The 22,063-nt window shown below is 37.6% G+C and overlaps 1 protein-coding gene across 1 annotated transcript in view; it reads left to right on the forward strand.

Annotated features, from left to right (window-relative positions):
• The window catches only part of LOC126373780 (MOXD1 homolog 1-like), a 69,033-nt gene that overhangs the window by 32,607 nt on the left and 14,363 nt on the right, over positions 1-22,063 (forward strand). The window contains exons 3-6 of the mRNA XM_050020065.1: positions 5,683-5,832; positions 11,615-11,773; positions 14,653-14,965; positions 21,684-21,785. Of these exons, the coding sequence (XP_049876022.1) occupies positions 5,683-5,832; positions 11,615-11,773; positions 14,653-14,965; positions 21,684-21,785 (724 nt within the window). The remainder of the gene's footprint in view (positions 1-5,682; positions 5,833-11,614; positions 11,774-14,652; positions 14,966-21,683; positions 21,786-22,063) is intronic.

A 22,063-nucleotide genomic window follows, 5' to 3' on the forward strand; every position in this document is an offset into this window, starting at 1 on the left:
TTCAGTGTCAGCGTCCAAGTTACTAAAACTAAAATATAATACTTATGTGTATAATATACTTAACATTTTGCAAAAAAAGTCCACCTATATTTCTTATGGAATATGGAAAACTCCGTGCTGATCCCAAACAAAATACATAGGAAGATTCTTATCTTCCCTTAAGTTATGGTCCCGGTTACCGGTACTTACTGATGTAAGTAAGTAGTCGTTACATGAGCCATGTCAGGGGCCTTTGGCGGCTCAATAGTAACCCTGACACCAGGGTTGATGAGGCTGGTGTTCCACCTCACACCCCACACGATAAGATCTTATCTAGTCTAAAGTGTCCCACTGCTGGGCAAATGCCTCCCTCCACTTCTTCCAGGACTCTCTCTCTCTAGTGCTTCCTCCGGCTAGCCATCCAGGGAAGCATCCAAGTCGTCGCGCCATCTCCGCCTCGGTCTTCCACGCCTGCGTCTGTCTCTACTCGGAGACCAGGAAGATTATTTTAAATTATTTTACTCAGTTCGTTGTTGGATTAGATAATAACCGATTGTTATAATTATCACAATTCACAATCAACTACATGAAATAGTGTTATTGTTGTGATCATTCTATTCATTCCCTTGAACTTGGTTCACGGTCACTGATTACCACGTGGCTATAGGTGTAATTAATTCAATGACTCGTGATCTTAACGCGGGGAAGACTAGAATATTTATAGAGGTACATAATCTTACGCCCGTAATCTCTAACGGGGTGGGGAGAGTCACAACTAATCAAAGACAACTTAATAATAATAATAATAAAAAAGTTTATTCAGGTAAAATCTACGACACACATATACATTTACAACATTAAAATATACACACATTGACATTAATATTTAGTTGGAGCTTGCAGCCACTGTTAATATGAAGTCCTAAGATCGATATGATAAACCTTATGATGACAAGTGATCAGCCTATCGTTCATAAAATTGGTCCATCCCATTAGATGACATGTGATGACACAATTATTCTCATTGTTATCTCATTGTAGAAGTAGATTTATTACCATCATTATTCCGTGACACGTAAGTTATTGTACCTTCTAGGTTATTGTTCCTTCTATGGTAGCTATATCTGTGGTAGGTAGGTAAACCTAGAAGGACATACATTGACCGAATTGGAGATGTCCTTAGAAAAGCTTCAGTGTGATCTACTCTGAACCGGCGTGCGTGTATGACACACTTCATGAATGTGGAGGAAGCAAGAGAAGTGTGTCAGGATCGAAGGAATCCCATAGTCTATGCTTACCACGGTGGGAAATAGGCGTCAGTTTGTGAGTGCATGTACGTAGGTACAATAGGTACTCGTTTACAATACAACTCAACAACAACAATATATTTCAACTCTAACATTTAGATATTTTTATTAGAAAAATTCGACCCTAATTGATCTTTCAAATCACCAAAATAACAATTTATTTGATACCATTCAACGTGGCCGTGACGTGAATATATCCGAAGCGGTAATACGGAACAATTGATTAATTTTGTTCGTCAATCGCAAGTGAATCAGCTTTAGCCAAGTTGCAACGATTACTAGTGACAATCGACGAATTGACATCAGATGACATGTCAATCCCATATATTTTCATCACTGTCACTGTTGATTTTCATAATGGTTTGCAACTTGGCTAAGGCCTCAGGGACCAATTATGACACGCCGTTTGGGCTACAACAGTTCGTTATGACGAAGCCACAGTCGCTAACGAAGCATTCAGTCGATTGTCAGGAATTATGCAATCTGTGGTTGTTTGCCCGGACACGGCAATTAAATGACGCGCTTTGGCCTAATTAATTCGATTTTGTAAAAGCTTCCGTGAAACTGGTGCTGTAAACTTAATTTCCCTTGTCGATGAAAGACCTGTTCCCATGAGTGAAAGCCGTTTAGTCTGGAATCGTTTCCAGAAAGTACCACGGCGTCTGATGAATCGTAAAAATTGCGAACGGAGCGAAATAAAAAGATTCCACGTTCTTTTTACAAAATTTACGCTTTACGCAAAGCTATTAGGGTTCTTTCCATCGTAAAACTCCCACAGTGACGAGTTTGACATACCTAGTGTGTACTAGGTATGTGACTATACTATGACGTGAGTTTATGTGTGTACATAAACTCACGTCCTTAACGCTTAAGGGGATGTTGCATGTAGCCACTGTTGTTACGAAGTTCTATTGGTGGATATGATGAACCTTATAGTGACAAGGGATCTACCCATAACAATTGTCGATCATGTTAGAAATGACACATTACCTCTGTCGGATTTTACGACGTGCCCAAGAAGGCAGCTGAACGTGCAGTCTTCCCACACAAAGATCGATTTACTTATATCTTAGTAATCGCAATTCAATTGCGACGCTACATACTGCGCCACCGAAATCGCATTCCATCACCAGGTAGACTCTTAATACCGAACACTTATTCCATTGTGTGAAAGGTGAATCTACAATGAATAAGAAAGGTTGCAAATCGACGTCGAGGTTTTACCGTAGTTGCTATTGTGTCTCGATTCTCATGCGACCATCGGGCTGATTCTCAAAACTTGTTCTTTTGTGTGAACGTAGAAAGAATTTTAATGCTTCCGCTTGAACTTGGAATAAAATTGCACAATAGAATCGCTGTTACGCAATGCCGGTCTCGTTTGATGGACGCCCGCCATTTTCCCGTCGGATTATTGTGAACATGATGCCTAGGATGTTGGCTCGCACGACAACATTAAAAATATCAAACCAGAGTTTCATAGCAAGTTCTGCAGATATTATTTTATTGTTCGCACGATAATATTATCTATGGATACGGCGCGACGCATGCAACATTTACGTAATACAACCTATCTGTGTTACACAGTGAACATTTAATATTAGAATTATCTGGAAAGTGGCCTAACAATATTTACATTTCAATACGAAGCCAAAGAAATCTAAGTATTGATTTGTAATCAAGTCTCGAAGTCTATCGCTCATCTATTCTGCCCAGGCGTCGAGAATGCCTTCGAAACGAATAGAGGAAACAATTACTAACAGCTTTACTGCTTCATAAATTGTTGTTATTGCTAATTGAAGTGTACACGTACCTATTTTGCGTAGAAGAAACCGGATTTTGCTTGGATAAGATTCATTCAGAGATTCGCGTCGTGTATTATATTCCCACGGTCAGGTGGCTTAATACGTCTACATTGAAATATTAATACCGACGACCGCCCGCGACTTTGTCCATCTATATTGAGGAACAAAGAGAGATTTATGCAAAAGCCTTTGCAGTTTTGAATTAAAAATTGACGAATAATTGATTGAAGATACATCAGCTACATCGCTAAGACAAATTGGACAGATTCTCGCCAAGCAGTTTTAAGGGCACTCCCTTTACCCCCACTGTCATTCGAGACATGCTCATTCCAATATCGGCTTTAATATGTCTCTTTTACAGCCTTTTAATTTACCTACGTCACTGTGACTGGAAACAGGAAACATCAGCGTATAAACTGAAAGAAACTTTTAGCGTAATAAAGAATAACTCTTTACGTCCAAAAGCTATCGTTTTAAAGACACTGTTTAATAACGACTTCATTACACGCATTCCACATTGCTTATACATAATTTTATTGCCGAACTCGTTAACATTAATGTTTTCCGTATACCTTTTTCACTCTCCGTGAAATGAACACACCTTAAACGTCCGGTACATTTAAATATTTGATCTGATTTGCATGTACGATTAGAAACACCAATTTATATTTTTTGTGCTCCAGTTCGAGATTTGTCGCTAATTTATGATCAATTTACATCAATTTATTGTCTGCCTATTTCCCGTCGTATTACTTTAATTAAATATTTGATGTGTGGGTGGGTACTTAACTTTTTGTAGAGAGCATTTACTGGCCATAAAACCTGATAAAACAGTAAGCCAAATTAATAAGTAAGTATTTTATAATGCGAAAAACATTCGGCCGCTTCTTGGCACACCCAAATCAAAGTTTTTGCAGGACAATAACTTTGATTTGGGTGCGCTAAGAAGCGGCCAGGTGTCCAATTTATTTTAAAGAAACATAATTTTCTTGATTTGTTAAGTTAGCGAAAAAACATAATAAATGGGTTCTTTAAGAAACTCACACCCATTATGAATGCCAATAGCGGTATTAAGAAGCTATTTAAAGAAAGAAATTCAATCAATTTTGGTATTTACGGCACCACTTTTAAAACACCTACGTATCTAAATACTACAAAATTTTGCCTCGAAGAATTCACACAAGAATGTGCCTTTTAAACACTTGAAGATAGTGAATCTTACAAACGCCCTCTAAGTTCAAGCATTTGCGACATTTCCACTTCAAAGCGGCGAAGATAAAATTCTTAACCATCAGCTGACATTTGGTTATCGACCCTATCATTACGGGTAAAGCCAGGTGCATGACACAAGGCGCGTGCTCGCGACATCTGCCGGCAAAAAAAAGGAAAAAGAACTCAAAGAACCAAATAACAATAATAATTTATCTTTATTGCACACTTTTATAACATCTGTCGGTCTATTCTTAACTAGGATCATCTGCTTCCTTTGCCCTTTGAAGAATAGGTACGATGAATGTCGCCCAAGAAATACCTCTATCTGTCATTATTTTTTATTAGGGTTCCGTATAGCGAAATGGAAACCCTTATAACTTTGTCATGGCCCTCTGTATATCACGGCCGTATAACGCCTACCCTTCTTCACCACCTATGTTCTGTTTGCGTTTGATACACGAGTAAGTTTTCATGCCAGTATGAAAATAAATTATTTTGTCTATTCATTGAGATATGTGTACTGAGTAGGTATCTAATTCTATACCTAAGTATGCGACTACACATGTGTTCTTGCACGTGTTTCTTCCATGTAGGTTTTTCAGAACCCTGACTTAGAGCAACCAGTCAAACGCTCAATCGGTATTACTCGTATTTGAATATCGAAAATTATGTGTACCAACAGTTGTGAACTTCAAAAACATAAAAGAACTCTACGCTTTTAAAACAGCTGATCACTAAAGGCCTTTGTGAAACGTTCTATGTCATATTCTTTCATCGGGACGTTACCAGGGGTCATTTTTTTCTATCAAGGCATTGCTCGTTCTCTTTGAAAGGAAAGCAATCAATTTCCGAGTATTTCTCAGAATATTCGCTTTGGCGTTTGATCGCATCATAAAAAGGTGCCAAAATAAATAAAGAATCGCTTTATGCTTTTGAGACGCCTTTTTAGTTAAACACCCATATCTTACCATTTTAATAACTAAAAAATCTCGTAGGTACTCTCTCTTTCTCTCCGACGACGTTCTGAGCCGAGGTTCGCGCCCAATTTTGTACCAGGTGAGAGCCCTCAGCGCTCCCCATTTGTCCAGCCAAGTAATGAATGCCATTTGCGGCATTTCTACAATAAGTCATGTCAAAAAAAGGTACTCTCTCTATAAAGAAGTATCATCATCGTTTCCCTAACGTTATCCCATTTTAACGGCGTCCGCTAACCTAAACTGAAGCATCAATAAAGAATATTACTCGCACTTAGTAAGCTTCAGGCGGCACATCGCATCTCTTTCTCAGATTTTGATTTTGAAAACAGAACGTTAAAAACGAATGTCTTGTCTCACTTAGGTAAATAAATCGAAACTGCATTAAAACCATTTTTTCTTTTACAGGATTGCCACGGGTTAGCCTTCGACGATCGGGCTGTAGCAGATGAAGTGCAGAACTATGAATTGATATCCGGTTATCAGAACGCCACTCATACCACTGTGGAGTTCAGAAGACAGCTGGATACTTGTGATAGACAGGACTTCGTTATTGGGGTAAGTTGGGCTTTCTTAATTCTTTCGTCTTCCATTCTTCTCTGCTGCGCTGGTTACTGCCAAGGCAGTTCTCCTATTGGAGGAAGTATAGCGCACTCCACATTGCTCTATTGCGGTTTAGTGAAGAAACATCGAAACCCGTGATAATTTCATCTATTTCATATCTTATACACCTCTTCCACCTCCTTTTCTATTCCTCTCCTGATGGTGTACCACCACCATATTGTACACCTCTGCTTTCATCTATGTTTTGTTTTTATGTAACTTTCCTAAATTAATGTGATAGGGAATCGAATACCGTACACAATTAGAATTAACAGGTGACTACAAGTCTGATTGTAGGTACCAGAGGTCAGTTATAAAAAAAATACTTACTTAAACAACTATTTATGCAATCCGGCGTCCTGTTTGTACTTAACTAGAATTACTTAAATATAATATATTAAGAATACCTAACTAAGTACCTAGTTATGTGTTAAAGTATGAACTCAATGTTTTACATCAGCATACATTAGTTATTTGGTGTACCTAGACGAGCAACAACGTTACATCAACTATGCATAACATGCCATCTAGAGGAATTATAATAAAGTTTCAGCAGGAGGAAAATGCTACTGTATCTACCTAGTCTGGTGTAGAGTGTGTGTAAATACACTAGATACTGTAACAACATTCGTGTATATATATATATATATATTTATATTATGTATATATTTATATTTAGCCAGAATAAACAAGTATTAGTCACATCGAAACGAAAACTTTGAGGGATACATAAACAGCCTATATACGTCCCACTGCTGGGCACAGGCCTCCCCTCAATCAATCGGAGGGGGTATGGAGCATACTCCACCACGCTGCTCCACTGCGGGTTGGTGGAGGTGTTTTTTACGGCTAATAGCCGGGACCAACGGCTTATCGTGCCCTCCGAAGCACGGAATCATCTTACTTTTTCGGACAATCAGGTGATTCAAGCCTGAAAAGTCCTTACCAAACAAAGGACAGTCTCACAAACTGATTTCGACAATGTTTCCATCGGGAATCGAACCCGGACCTCAAGATCGTGAGCCTAACGCTCTAACCACTAGACCACGGAGGCTGTTAAAGGAGCATAAATGACAATGGGCACTTTTGTATGAAACTTGGTCCAAGAACCTCCACTGATGAGACTTATATGTAATGAAAGCCTATGATTTCCCTATGATTCTGGCAAAGTTCTATCAGATTCTGTCCCGGGGTTCTTTTTTTACGGCCATGTTTGTCCTGGCTAAAAATGTGATAAAATACAGTGGGAGCTAAAATCGGCTCAAGATTTGTTGCTGGATAACTAAGTCTACATAAATAATTATGTATCATATTGTATATCATTTTAAAGAGGATCTTTTCCAGAATCCGAAACATAAAAAAAAAACAAAAAAAGTCTTTATGTAAGCGAATTATAGTCAATTTGCATCTGCAGCGCCATTGTTTCTCGGTAGCTAAGTTCAAGTTTCATGCCTTTTACCCCTTCCAAAAGCATCTTACCGATTTTTTTTATATTGTTTCCGGAATTTGATCTGAGTGATAATAACAAGAAAAATAAATAGACACCTCTCCGATAGAGACCGCCTAAGCTATTGCCTATTGCAAGAAATCGTCATCATTAGCAAGTCATTACGGTATTGCATATTATTAGCTTATCAGCAACTTGGAACTTGGTCCAAGAACCTCCACTGGTGAGACTTGCATGTAATGATAGCTTATACTTGCCCTATGATTCTGGCAAAGTTCTATCAAACTCTGTCCTAGGGTTTTTTACGGCCATGTTTGTCCTGAGTGTACAGTAGTGGACTGCAAAATCACCTCAGGATTTGTTGTCGAAAAACTATTTAACTAAGTCTATATACATAATTATATATCATAATGTGTATCAATTTTAAAGGGGAAGGTTATCAGAATCAGAAACACAAATAAAAAAAATGCATTATGTAAACGACTTTTAGCCAACTCACGTCCGTAGCACCATTTTTCGCAGCAGCTACGTACGAGTTTCGCGCCTTCCAACCTTTCCAAAGGAGCCCAATCATTTTTTTCCTTCTTCTGATATTGCATTCTTAACCTGACAAGTGACAACAAAGAAAAAAAAATAAGAAGAAATAAAATAGATACCATTCCGATAGAGGCCGCGTAAGCTATGGACCTATTGCAAGATAACGTACTCAAAGGCTAGTCATTATAATCCAACAGACGTAACATGATTAGAATGCGGCGGGACGGAAATGTAGTACATCGCCTTATGCGAAAGAGACGAAATATGTGTCTCTTTAACACTAACAGTATACAGCTTAGTACGAGAGAAACAAGAAATAAGTCATTCTAATCAAGATGCAATACAATGACTCTATTGTATACAAAAGAAACATATTTATTAAACAAGTTCAGGCAATAACTGGTGCAAAAGGCGGCTTTATTGCCAAGGTAGCAATTACTACCAGGCAACCTTACGTTTACGATACGTTTGTTGTACCATTCGGCATTGTTTATAAGACAAGATATAAGCCTGGATTAATAAAACAAGATTGTGGTGAAAGAAAACATACTACATTTGCGTCCTCCCGCATTCTAATCATGTTACGTCTGTTGGATTATAATGACTAGCCTTTGAGTACGTTATCTTGCAATAGGTCCATAGCTTACGCGGCCTCTATCGGAATGGTATCTATTTTATTTCTTCTTTTATTTTTTTTTCTTTGTTGTCATTTGTCAGGTTAAGAATGCAATATCAGAAGAAGGAAAAAATGATTGGCTCCTTTGGAAAGGTTGGAAGGCGCGAAACTCGTACGTAGCTGCTGAGAAAAATGGTGCTACGGACGTGAGTTGGCTAAAAGTCGTTTACATAATGCATTTTTTTTATTTGTGTTTCTGATTCTGATAACCTTCCCCTTTAAAATTGATACACATTATGATATATAATTATGTATATAGACTTAGTTAAATAGTTTTTCGACAACAAATCCTGAGGTGATTTTGCAGTCCACTACTGTACACTCAGGACAAACATGGCCGTAAAAAAACCCTAGGACAGAGTTTGATAGAACTTTGCCAGAATCATAGGGCAAGTATAAGCTATCATTACATGCAAGTCTCACCAGTGGAGGTTCTTGGACCAAGTTCCAAGTTGCTGATAAGCTAATAATATGCAATACCGTAATGACTTGCTAATGATGACGATTTCTTGCAATAGGCAATAGCTTAGGCGGTCTCTATCGGAGAGGTGTCTATTTATTTTTCTTGTTATTATCACTCAGATCAAATTCCGGAAACAATATAAAAAAATCGGTAAGATGCTTTTGGAAGGGGTAAAAGGCATGAAACTTGAACTTAGCTACCGAGAAACAATGGCGCTGCAGATGCAAATTGACTATAATTCGCTTACATAAAGACTTTTTTTGTTTTTTTTTTATGTTTCGGATTCTGGAAAAGATCCTCTTTAAAATGATATACAATATGATACATAATTATTTATGTAGACTTAGTTATCCAGCAACAAATCTTGAGCCGATTTTAGCTCCCACTGTATTTTATCACATTTTTAGCCAGGAAAAACATGGCCGTAAAAAAAGAACCCCGGGACAGAATCTGATAGAACTTTGCCAGATTCATAGAGAAAGCATAGGCTTTCATTACATATAAGTCTCATCAGTGGAGGTTCTTGGACCAGATTCGCCCATTCTCCTTTTACGACGGAAAATTCCACTTGATATCAACTCGGAATCATGGTCTGAATCATCCCCCTCAGTAGCAGTTACAATGTCACTAACATCCTGTATTTATAAATCCGTACCAAGTCAAAGTTAGCGACTATATTCAATTACTAAGTAACAAATGAAGCGTACATTTAGGCAGTGTAGTACTAACAACTCGCTAATTGACTTACCTAGTCTGAACCAAGTTCCAACTTGGTACAAACTTGATAAGTGGTCCCCTTCAAACACGTTTGATAGGGGACTAACCGCATCAAAGTGGCGTGAAACAGTCTCTCGGGACAAACTAAAATCGCAACCTGCAATAGTGAATTGTAAAGTTGCACAAACGTTAATTTTGATATTTCAGAATTGGTACTGCGATAAGGCTCACCATCTATCACGTTGGTCTTACAGAAAGCCCGGTGAGGTGTGGGTACTTAGTTCTTTTTTTTTATTAAAAGATTTGAGAGCGTTTAACCAGGATGCAGTCTAGTCTTTAGCAGCGATGTGGTCTAAGGTGGAGCACGCAAACTCAAATGGCACCTATTCAGTTTTGCCTTCAAAATCCCCAATTTATATATACCGGGGAACAATGACGCAGGAAGGGAATTCCATTCCTTTCTATTCCGTCTTGCTATTCGATGGATGTACCTCTGATTACCCCAATTGGGATACAGGTTTTTTGAAAGAAAAGAAAAAAAGAAAAGAGCTTATGTTATGTTTATGACGTAACATAGAGTTGTAGGATAGGTATATATACCTACTATACCCATCCTACAACTCTGTCTAAACCTTCTGGCACACAGGCGGCGTGATGCTAAGTCTATGTTTATTTAAGCTATGGCTATACCGAAATTACGTACAGCCATATAGAAAATACAGAACTTCAATGTTCGAAAATAAGCGAAAATAAACAGAATCCGTAGAACTAAATATGATTTAATTTAAAATGACATTTCTACCTGTAAAACGTCATGACACGTGCCGCCAGTTAATATTCGCAGCTGGCGCAAGGTGAAGTGGAGCATATTAAATTTTGCAGGTATCCAATAAAACTTTTCCGTTAAATTCGGATACATTCAATGTTTGTTATGTGTCTGTTTTGTTGCCCGTTTGCGTCGAAACAAAAAGGAGGGTTAACAAAGTATAGGTATTATGTGTTCTGAAATTATTTTTTTCGAAATCATGTTCAATGTTTAAGATATAAATAATAAATAAATAAATAATCATTTATATCGGAATCATAATCTTCCATAGTTTGTTAGTATTGACAAAGAAAAATTACTTATATATCTAGTGTTAGTAAAGCATGTTATTTTACATTATAAATAAGGGGTCTGTCCCTTATATGTATATCATTCCAGTGTCCCAGAATAGGACACTGAAACCGCTCTGCTATCGGTTGGAGGATAGTGTTGGCGCTCCGCCGCACTCTACTCAGCAATGAAGCGGATCTTTTACGAATGATTGCTTGGAAGCAATCAATTCGTGCATCCGCCATCATTTTTGAAACCATCATAAACTCTTTTCTATTCTACTCTATTTTTCTAGAAGGACGTATATTGACCAAATTGGAGATGTCCTTAGAAAAGGTTTAGTACGATCTAAGTACTCTGCACCACCGTGAGTGTATGAAACGATTGATGAATGTGAAGGAAGCAAGAGAATGTGGAGAATCAAATGGAATTCCATAGTCTCTGATTACCCCGGTGGGAAATAGGCGTGAGTTTATGTATGTCTGTTCAAGATAGCGTGCAAACTAAAACCCGGCTATGGAGGAATTACACTCTAAAAAGTATGAAACTAGAAAATATTTCTCTGAAATTCTTCTGAATAGGGATGTTTAGGATATAGCCATTTTGCGTTCTGAGGCCGTGGTCGTATGCAGTGGTAAGCAATCTCTTAGGACAGATTGGCATATGACCACGGCTATCTCAATAAGTCTCTACTCACTAGACTCAGATACTAAAATGATGTCTATCAACATCAACACAGTGCGCAACGTTTCGCGCAAGTATTTGCTTTCCCTATAATGTAAATAATTTATTCAATTGCAGGAGGACACAACCCAGGTTCTGTGGGCTATAGGTCCTGAGGGTTCCGATGGGCAACTACCAGAGCATGTTCACAAAGGATCCCGGCCATTGCGACTTCTGCAGCCAGTGTCGAAGCCTGACTCCATCCCGCTGTGGCATTGGGACGTGAGGTTGAATAATGTAAGTATTTTTTTATTATTGCATTATTATTATATTTGACCTTGAAGGTTCGTGTTTTCGATTTTCGATGGTATGAGTCGATAACCCCGATAGTATCGATAGCTCAGTTTGTCCAACACTTTGTCACAGATAATGCTGTATCGGCGATATCGATATTATATAAAGTTTTGCTGCTCGATAGTTTCAAAACTACCATTTAGTTACTACTTAGTGTGTCGACACGGTTTAGGAAAAATTATAGTATCGATAAATAGTCGTCTATCCATCGTATTCGATCGATCATATTTATCGATCTATATTGAAACCAGACAGGATGGTTAATAGGCAAATTCGAAGCAATTCATCTAAAAAGCAATATTGCTATTTGACATTTGTATGTATTGCGCACTTACTTTAAATGTGCAAACGTCATGGCAATATTGCTTTTTAGATGAATTGCTTGAATGTGGCCTTTTTAACCCCCCAGAACATAGATGCAAAATAGATCACACACGAGACAGACAAACAGTTCAGCGTATTTCTAGTAGAAATCTTTTCAAACAGACCCAAAAAGAGATACACATTATTAAAAGATTACTTCATAAACATGGAAGCAAATGTTCCATAATTTTGACTCAAACATCAAACTGCTTGAGGGTAAATTATATTCTTGTGTCGTTCGGGTACCACATAATTTGTTTTGCCATCGTAGTGGAATGGATTCGCAAATTAAATCAGCGTTTTATATTTTCGTAGGTACATTAACTTTTAGGGTTACATAACTGTACCTCCATATTAGTACAGTACGTCCTTAGTCATTCTTCTAGATGGATTTTTGACATGTTCTTTCTATCTCTCTCTATTTAAGAGCTGCACTCTTGTCGGTGGAGTAACCGCCATTCCTCTCTTCTTCCCGCCAAAACCTTCACCTCCCGATACGACACGACCTGCACCTTCTCTTTTATTTGTTTCATAAATGTTATCCTAGGTCTACCCCTTCCTCTCTTCCCTTCAATTTTTCCTTCTATAATGTTTGTTATAAATGAATCGTGTCGTATCAGTGTTCTTTCTATAATCATCATTAATTTTGGCGGATAAGAAAATGACGGGTATAACTTAAAATAAAATTAGGAGGTGTTTGCAGGAATCGGGACCATTGTGTGGGTTATTAGGTAAATTACCAACCTCATCAACCCTGGTGTCACGGTTACAACTAACAACAATAACTAGAAATCTGGATGCGAATGCTAATGCTAAAAACGGGGAATGCTTTCAGCGGCGTATCGTTTGGAATAGATAGTTATGTAAACATAAACCTATTTTTATAAAATGCACGCATAATAAGTTGATAAATCAACCCGTATATTGGTTGTGCACTGAACCGTAACATAATTAGTTATTCCGATGGCCTAACGCCTGTCATTTACCATCCTGCAATAAATTTCGGCCATTCTCTATGCTAATTAGAGCATGTTGCATTATGATAACATTGCGTATTATGCAATCGTCTTGATACAATTTTATTATAGGTTGTTGTTGAAATGTGTGCTATTGTTTTATTGCTAGATTTTTTGTTCAAAACGAATGCGATTACTCTTTCGTGCGATACTAAAATACAAAAGTATTTCCCTAGTCGCTTACTACTTTTGTGCCCTCCGATTATACATGATCGACAGAGCAAAGGAATAATATTTAACGCGGCTTTTAATAGAGGTATTAACGACTTCCGTGGTCCAGTGGTTAAGCGTTGGACTCACGATCCGAAGGTCCCGGGTTCGGTTCCCATGGGGACATATCACAAAAATTATACAGGTTGTGAGAAGCTGTAGTAGTTTTAGGCTGATGAGACGTTCGTTATGTAAAAAATGACGATTCAAAGTGTAACTATGTTACCTACTGAATAAAGATATTTTTAAATTTGACTTTAATTTACTTTGTGGTCCCTAGTTTGGTTAGGACATTACTGGCTGATCACCAGATTTTCCAAAAGAAAGATGATCCGTGCTTCGAAAGGCATGTTAAGCCGTTGGTCCAGGTTACTACTTACTGGTATAAGTAAGTAACTCGTTACATGAGCCATGTCAGGGGGCTTTGGCAGCTCAATAGTAGTAGACACCAGGGTTGATGAGGTTGGTACTCCACCTCACAACCCACACGATAGAAGATAGAGGTATTCATGTGCCTACTACTACTGGTATTAGGTAAAAATAATAGTATTTTATCCAATTTTCTTCTGTCAATAACATACATTGAAGTTATAGGCGATATAAAGACATTTTTATACTTACCTACACTTTTATTTTGTCCTCCTTTAACCAAAGTTCTGACACACTCCTAATCAGCTAATAGCACAGACGCAAACTCAGCACATTACTTAGAGTTCAGCTAGTCATTTAATCTTGTACAAATTAAAAATACATAAACAAATACAGTCCATTCAACTACAATTGTAACAACACGCACAATGCACATCTCACACACACAACTTATATGAGGGGTGGCTACGGTGGCGTAGAAATGAAGTATCGACGATGTTTGCAATTGATATATTTTAAAAATACAAAAATTTTAAGTTAACAATTTAGGCTACCTCCGATGCTAGGAGCGCTAGATCAAAAGGAAACACGCTGGCGCCTCACGTTAATAACACTCAGCGTTTTTGGGGTGCAATGAGGGCGATCGATGACCGGTGATATGCCTATTATTATTATACATAATACACACACACACCACACCCCACACCACATCACATCATCTTAGAGTTCATAATATAACATAAAATAACAAAATACTTTATTGCACACATAGCAAACAAAAATAGAAATGGAAATGATAAATAACAAAAAGTCCATTTATTTAATAATAATTTTCTTACAAAGGACGATTCTTCTCTTCCTCAGCTCACGATCCCACACGATATGGCTACTCTCTTCTGGTGCAAGATTTTCAAAGCACCGGACCTACCTTCCAAGCACCACATCGTCGGCTACCAACCCCTGATCGACAGCAGACCAATCAGAAACGGCAGACCAGTGGTGGAGAAAAACAGTCTCTCTCCCGTCCATCATATGGTGCTTTACGAGTGCGCTGAGGATCCTGATAAAAATATGTGGAACGAATGGGCGGATGGTGATGGATTCTTTGGGCCAAATAAACCGAGCGAATGGGCTGCCTGCGTAACTCCTATCGCGGCGTGGGCAATGGGGTCTAAAGGTGAGTTTTAGAATAAAAATATAATATAATTATACAATTTTCGAGGTTTACGCGGTTATTATCATAATTTAAACACACTGTGCCCTAACACCTGCACTATTAAAGACCTTTACAAAGCCACTGACAATGCCGGAAGCGTGGCCAATTATTGGTCAGCAAAAAATTAGTGTCGATCACCATCGACTCGCAAAGAAGAAGAACACAATACCGGGTTCTTACCGCGGTAAAATCAGGAATATGAGAGTCTCGATATTATAACACTGTTGCAAGTGCCATGATCACGAGATGACGGATGAAATTGGAGTGGAGTAGATAGATCCATAATTTTCCAAAGGCAAACATATCTGTCTACCCTCTTTCTTTGCCGCTGATCCTGGCGCTTGCAACGGTGTTGAAATATCGGGAGTCTTACATCTCTGATTTTAACGCGGTATGAACCCGGTTATGTGTTTAAATAAGATTTTTTTTTTAATTTTCTTAGTGTCACTGATTCGAAATCCGACTCGGACTCTAAACTCCTGAAATTGACTTTGTGAATATGATCCATCATTATTATATAGTTGATATCAAGAGGTTTAAATAGAGTAGAATATAAATTGTTTATTATAAAATGACTCCATATACAAATACAAGACAATAAAATCACAAAACAATTACAAAAAGCATAGAGGATGTTCATTATAAGGTGGTGGTGGTCGTCCTGAGATAATAGGGCCTCACTCAGCACAAGTCACGCACGAGGCTTCCACAATTGTGCCCGGTTAATAGCAATGGGTTCGCCCCCATTACACGGGATGGGACTACTTAAAACCTAGATGGCGAGAAGTAAGTGTAATACAGGGTGTTAGTGACATCGTAACGAAAACTTTGAGGGGTGGTTCAGGCCATGATTCTGAGTTGATATCAAGTAGAAATTTCCGTCGCAAAAGTATGGATTGGAAAATAATTAAAAAGAAAAGAAAAATTTTCATGAATTTATTGACACGAAATTTCACTTGATATCAACTCAGAATCATGGTCTGAACCATCCCCCTCAGTATTCGTTACGGTGTCACTAACACCCATACCTACTTATATGGCTACCGTATGTACTTGTACGGGGTGTAAGTGTCATCGTAACGAATACTGAGAGGGATGATTCATCTGATTATTCTGAGTTAATATCAAGTGAAATTTTCCATCGCAAAAGTATAGAATTGAAAATAATTTAAAAAAACTAAAAAAAAACATGAATTTTGCGACGGAAAATTCCACTTGATTTTAACTCAGAATCATGGTCTGAATCAACCCCCTCAGTATTCGTTACTATGTCACCAACACCCAGTATTATACACCTCTGCCAACCCCTTTGGGGCTACGTGGGGGGTGTTATATTATGTGTGATATTATTGCAGTAAACCATAAACAATTTACATTTTATTTTAAATTTTGACATTGGACAGAATTCCAATAAGTATTTACAGAACAAAAATATGAAACAAAACAAAAATAAAATTAAATAAAACTAAAACAAATAAACAAAACTTAAAATAAAATAAATTATGTACAATTAACACTTAACTAAACCTTAATTTTGTGTTATTAATGTTGGACTAAAGTCTGTATCACCATCTTATCATACTGGTCTAACAATAAGCTTGATGAATCGTGGGAACTTAGTTCATCTTGTGATGGATTTAGGAACCTCTGCCCACCCGGCATATAATACTTAGCTTATTTTATGTAATAACAAGTTTTCTGGCAACAACTAGTTGGTACAAAAGCGGCATTATGATTTTAAAATCCTAATTTTATTGTAATTTTGTTGTGTATGGAATTCCATAGTATCTGCTTACCCCAGTGGGCAATAGGCGTGAGATTATGTATGTATGTAATTTCATTGTAGAAACTAGCCAGGTGTACATATATTCCCACGGTAGCTGGTTACTTAGTATACAAAACCTTATGTTTTCTCAGAATACGTAAATTGGACTGTTCAATTCTACCTCTAGACTAGACTCCTACAATTATGCAAACATATTGTAAGCAAACCTTACACTACTGTTGGTGAACTATCGATAGTTTGACAATAGATAAATAACCTTGAATAGCATTCATAGCTGATTTAGACCAATACTATCATTTGAATACGATTGCTTCTGAGTTTTACAAGGAATAAGAAAAAATAATTATATTTAATGCTAGTAACAGTTTAAATTTTTTCTTTAAGAACTAGGTAATTATGAATATTATGAATTAAGGCAAAAGGAAATGGCACCATTAACGCTGGTTTTCAATAATTTACTCATCCTGGGATATTGTGTGTGTATGTGTGTGTCTGTCTGTCTATCTGTGTGTGTGCGTGCGTGTGTGTGAAACTATCGATACTATTGTTTTTTTTATTATCGATAGTCTATGGATAGGCAACACTACTTTGCACTGTTTACGTGTACACATTTACAATTCTAGTACAGTAACTTTAGGTTGCATCTCAACGTTTTTGCCTAGTACTGTTCAAAAAAGCTCTAATATTAATTATTTAATCCGTGATAACCGCTGGGTACGCCTGCGCGGCGCTTATAAATATTTATTTTTCATGGTGATTGTTCATCAAAACATGCTTATAATTTGGAATAAAATTGAACCTACGCAATTAATTAGTTCAATGATTTCTCAAGTCAAGTGTAAAGCCTATTTATTTATATTGTGAACCAAATTGTTCAAAATTTCTTGTTTATGATTTGAGTGGTAAATAAATAAATATTAACTGGTTATTATAAAAGCATATTTCGTAAGTAGTACTACCTACGTAAGTACCTAAGTAATAACGGTTAAATTAGGTATTGTAATTGGCAGTCCTCAGGCGTCACATACACAGTTGCACGTGTTGATAATGTCAATGTGTAGTGTCTGTGTAAATCGAGGTTGTTTGTATGAAGTGTTTGCTGTGTGCCCAAAGTTTCAACAGCAATAGCTTCTACTGCTTATGTATACATAATATGCAAACACTAAGCAGGGCAACTTAACACTAACCACTAACATAATATACACCTATCGCTTACCAATCTACAGTCATGAGCAATATAATGTACCCACTTTAGGACTCTTTCGCACTAACATATTTGACATTTAGTGAGACTTACAGTTCAATTTGTCAAAAAAGTTAATGTGACATGGTACCAAAGTGTATACATATCAACTCGTGACCGTACATATTGAACAGACATGTTACTTGTAAATTATGGACCGTGTTGTTTGTTACCTGGCTGACATGATCTAATTCACATACACTGGCAGAATACATTCACCTGACATGGTTGTTATGTCCAAAAACATAAGTATAGACTATAGTAAGACGGTAATAACTTAATAAGAGACTTGTCAGGTACTTACTATTTGACTGCCATATTACATGAAATGTTATAGAAAAATAACATATATAACGCCTGTGTTCCAAAAGGAATTGTAGGCGGAGGTGTATAGCATGTGTGAGGTGTAGGAATTGTTTTAACCTCGTAACGCCGAAGCATAATTACGATTTCGAAGTAATAAACGACGGTGGTACCTTGAAAAGGACCAAATTTTTGTAGTCGTAAAGGCCGAGCACTTCAAGTACAAATTTTAAAGTGTTAGAGTTATCCGATCGGGTTCAAATTAAGTGGAGACCTATGTAAGGATGAATAGAAGACATTTTTGAAAAAAAATACGTTTTTTTTTAGTTCTTCCAGAAGGACTCCCGGTTTAAGTCACTACTTTTACTAAAATCTGAAAAATATTATTATTATAAAGGGTTATGTATTTTTTCATTAACATACATACTTATTTGTACGTCATAAATATGTGTATATACTTACATATTTAAATATAAAATAAGTAACGAGTTTTAGTTTTTATGATGTAGTTTGAGATTAGTCCCTCTGGAAGTACATTAGGTTTTTATTATTAGGAAAGAAATTAATTCATGGTGTCAGTTTAGATCATCATTAGAAGGAAAAAGGAAATAAAATGAAGACGGTAGTTTTTTTTAATCATAAGATCACGTAAGCAAGTCAGTCTATATCGGTATGATTTAATCACATATAACAATTTAAAAAAGTATTTGAAAAATATCCGAACATGACACCTAAAGTCCCTTGCAAAGGACTAAAAAAGTTTGCTTTCATATTGCTAACGATATCGATACGAAATTGATAAAATAACTATGTCATGTTGTTGATTATTATCTTGCCTGCGATTTCTGAAAATAATGTGTATGAAAAACTACGAAATTCGATTATTAACTTGATTTTTTTTTTACCTCGTCGCCGTGTGCGCACCATCTTTACCAATAAAATGACAAATTACGACAAGTGATACATATTTCTTTTTTATTAAAGCCACCTATTCACGAAATTGAATGAACTAGTTCATAGACAAAATACTTTTTTTCTCAATCGGCGCAAAGGTTTGAATTAAATTGACAGGCAAAGTTTTGGTACTTTTAAAAGTACCTTCGTTGATTATTAGAACAAACTATTTCAAAACCTTCGGCCTTTATGACTACAATTATTTGGTCCTTCTCAGAGGACCCCAGGGCTTACGAGGATAATGTGGTGGTATCATAAAAGAGGTATAAAATATCGTCGCTGATACCGCTAACTGACGTAACTGCAATACTGATTTCCTGGCAAGACACAAATCACTTTAGCAAACCTAATCTTTTGACCTCCGTGGTCCAGTGGTCGAGCGTTGGACTCACGATCCGGAGGTCCTGGGTTTGATTCCCGGAGGGGACATATCAAAAAAATACTTTGTGCCCTAGTTTGGTTAGGACAGTACTGCCTGATAAACAGATTGTCCGAAAGTAAGATGATCCGTGCTTCGGAAGGCACGTTAAGTCGTTGGTCCCGGTTACTGCTTATGTAAGTAAGTAGTCGTTACATGAGCCATGTCAGGGGCCTTGCTCAATAGTAACCCTGACACCGGGATTGATGAGGTTGGTAATCCACCTCACAACCCACACGATAGAAGAAGACTTTAGCAAAAAAAATAAATAGATACGTCAATTAGCAAAGTCAACCACGATATGTCGCAGCCGGATTGTATAATCTGTCATATAACATAACGGCTATTAAATAATGGCGACGTTTTGTAATGCGGCGAGTCAACCAATAGCTGGATTGAACACGGCTGAATAAATCTCCGTCGACGTATGTTCAGCGCTTTACGTTCTTCAATGCGGCTAGCCACTGACTGGTCCTTACCACAAGTATATTTTTTTTAGATAAAATACGCTCGCGTTTGATCTCAATCTAACCTATTTATAACGAGTTGGAAAAACAGACGATATCTGCCGTCCTTTGCTGTTCGCATCAAAAAGGAAGAGTTAAAACGTTTAGTGCGGATTGGTGGTATACCAGAACACAAGCATGAAATGTCTGCCGACGTCTAGTTGTCCGTAGATGGAATTAACTTGTAAAGGTCCTGCGTTCCTCACCGAAGTGTATCCTATAATAATAAGTATAAACATTGTGTAGCAGTGTAGTGTTGGTGTATTAGAAAGGTTGGTGAGACGTGGATACTTAGTGCACATTGTGATCTATCCATGTCATGAGCAATATAATGTACCCACTTTAGGACTCTGTCGCACTAACATATTTGACATTTAGTGAGACTTACAGTGCAATTTGTCAAAAAAAATCATGTGACATGAAACCAAAATGTATGCATATTGAAGCTCGTGACCGTACCTCTGCCTACCCCAATTAGGGACATAGTCGTGAGCATATGTTATAGTATAAGACAACTTGTTACATTAAAAATAATCGCGCCTAGAACTTTCGTCCACCGACGTTTTTTCTTTTTTCAATTTATTTATTCAAAAAATTTATACTGCTGTTTCGCAAAAATTAAGTTTCGCCTAACTGCAAAACAGTTTGTTGGCGAGCTTAAACACCCAATAACAAATTAAGCAGCTTATTTATACTTCTATATCTAGTCTATTCTAATATTTATAAAATGGTAAATTTTGTGAGGTTACAGTAGATCAAATAGTCCATTCCTCCCCTCTACTTACCATAATAACCATGGCACGAGGAAATGCCTCAGTCTCTCATGCAACCAGTTCAATAAGTACTATGAAAATTTCACCACACACGACAGAAATTGCCACTAGATAGTAACTGCCATCTAAAAGCGATTGTTACATACCATTTTTACGCCACAATTTTCGCAATCTCGACTCGAGTTAGACTAGAATTTTACTCTGGAAAACCCGTGAACGTCGTACTTTGTAAGAATGCGGATTGGCGAAATTGTAGTCTTTATTGAAATATGTCGATGTTGAAGGCACGTGTTGGGTTTTGTGTACGAATTTAGACGTCTTATACGCAGTATCAGGATTGAGGAGCTCGGTGGCGCAGCGGTAAACGCGCTCGGTCTGCGATTGTTGAAGTTAAGCAACTTTCGCAAAGGCCGGTCATAGGATGGGTGACCAGAAAAAAAAAGTTTTCATCTCGAGCTCCTCCGTGCTTCGGAAGGCACGTTAAGCCGTTGGTCCCGGCTGCCCATCAATCCGCACTGGGCCCGCGTGATGGTTTAAGGTCCGATCTCCCTATCCATCCATAGGGAAGGCCCGTGCCCCAGCAGTGGGGACGTTCAAGGGCTGATGATGATGATACGCAGTATCATTCCTCATTTTACGCTAATACCTAACGTAATGTTAATTAATATTATTAATATGAACCGTCGGTATTTGCAGGCGAATTCCTCCCTGAAAACGTTGGCATACCGCTTGGTGAGAAAGCAGGCGTCTCCTACTATATGCTTGAAGTTCATTACGACAACCAGGCGTTGCATGAAGGTAAGCGTATTATTACATTCCTCTTAGGTATAAATATTTTATTTTACTCCATATATCCTCTGGTTGTTAAGCGGAGGCCTAATGAATGAATCAGATGAATCAAAAGGCACTTGAAGCCCTTGGTTCCGATCCCGGCCACTATTTGCTAAAGCAAAGTAAGCATCTAGCGCCAACCCTCTGACACCAGGGTTGGCGAGGTCAGTTATCAATGGTTGACCTCACAACTCATTAGGTATGACAAAAAAAGACTATTGATATCTGGTGGGTTAAAAAGGCCA

Source organism: Pectinophora gossypiella, chromosome 16, assembly GCF_024362695.1.
Source record: "Pectinophora gossypiella chromosome 16, ilPecGoss1.1, whole genome shotgun sequence".
In the NCBI taxonomy this organism is placed as follows: Eukaryota; Metazoa; Arthropoda; class Insecta; order Lepidoptera; family Gelechiidae; genus Pectinophora; species Pectinophora gossypiella.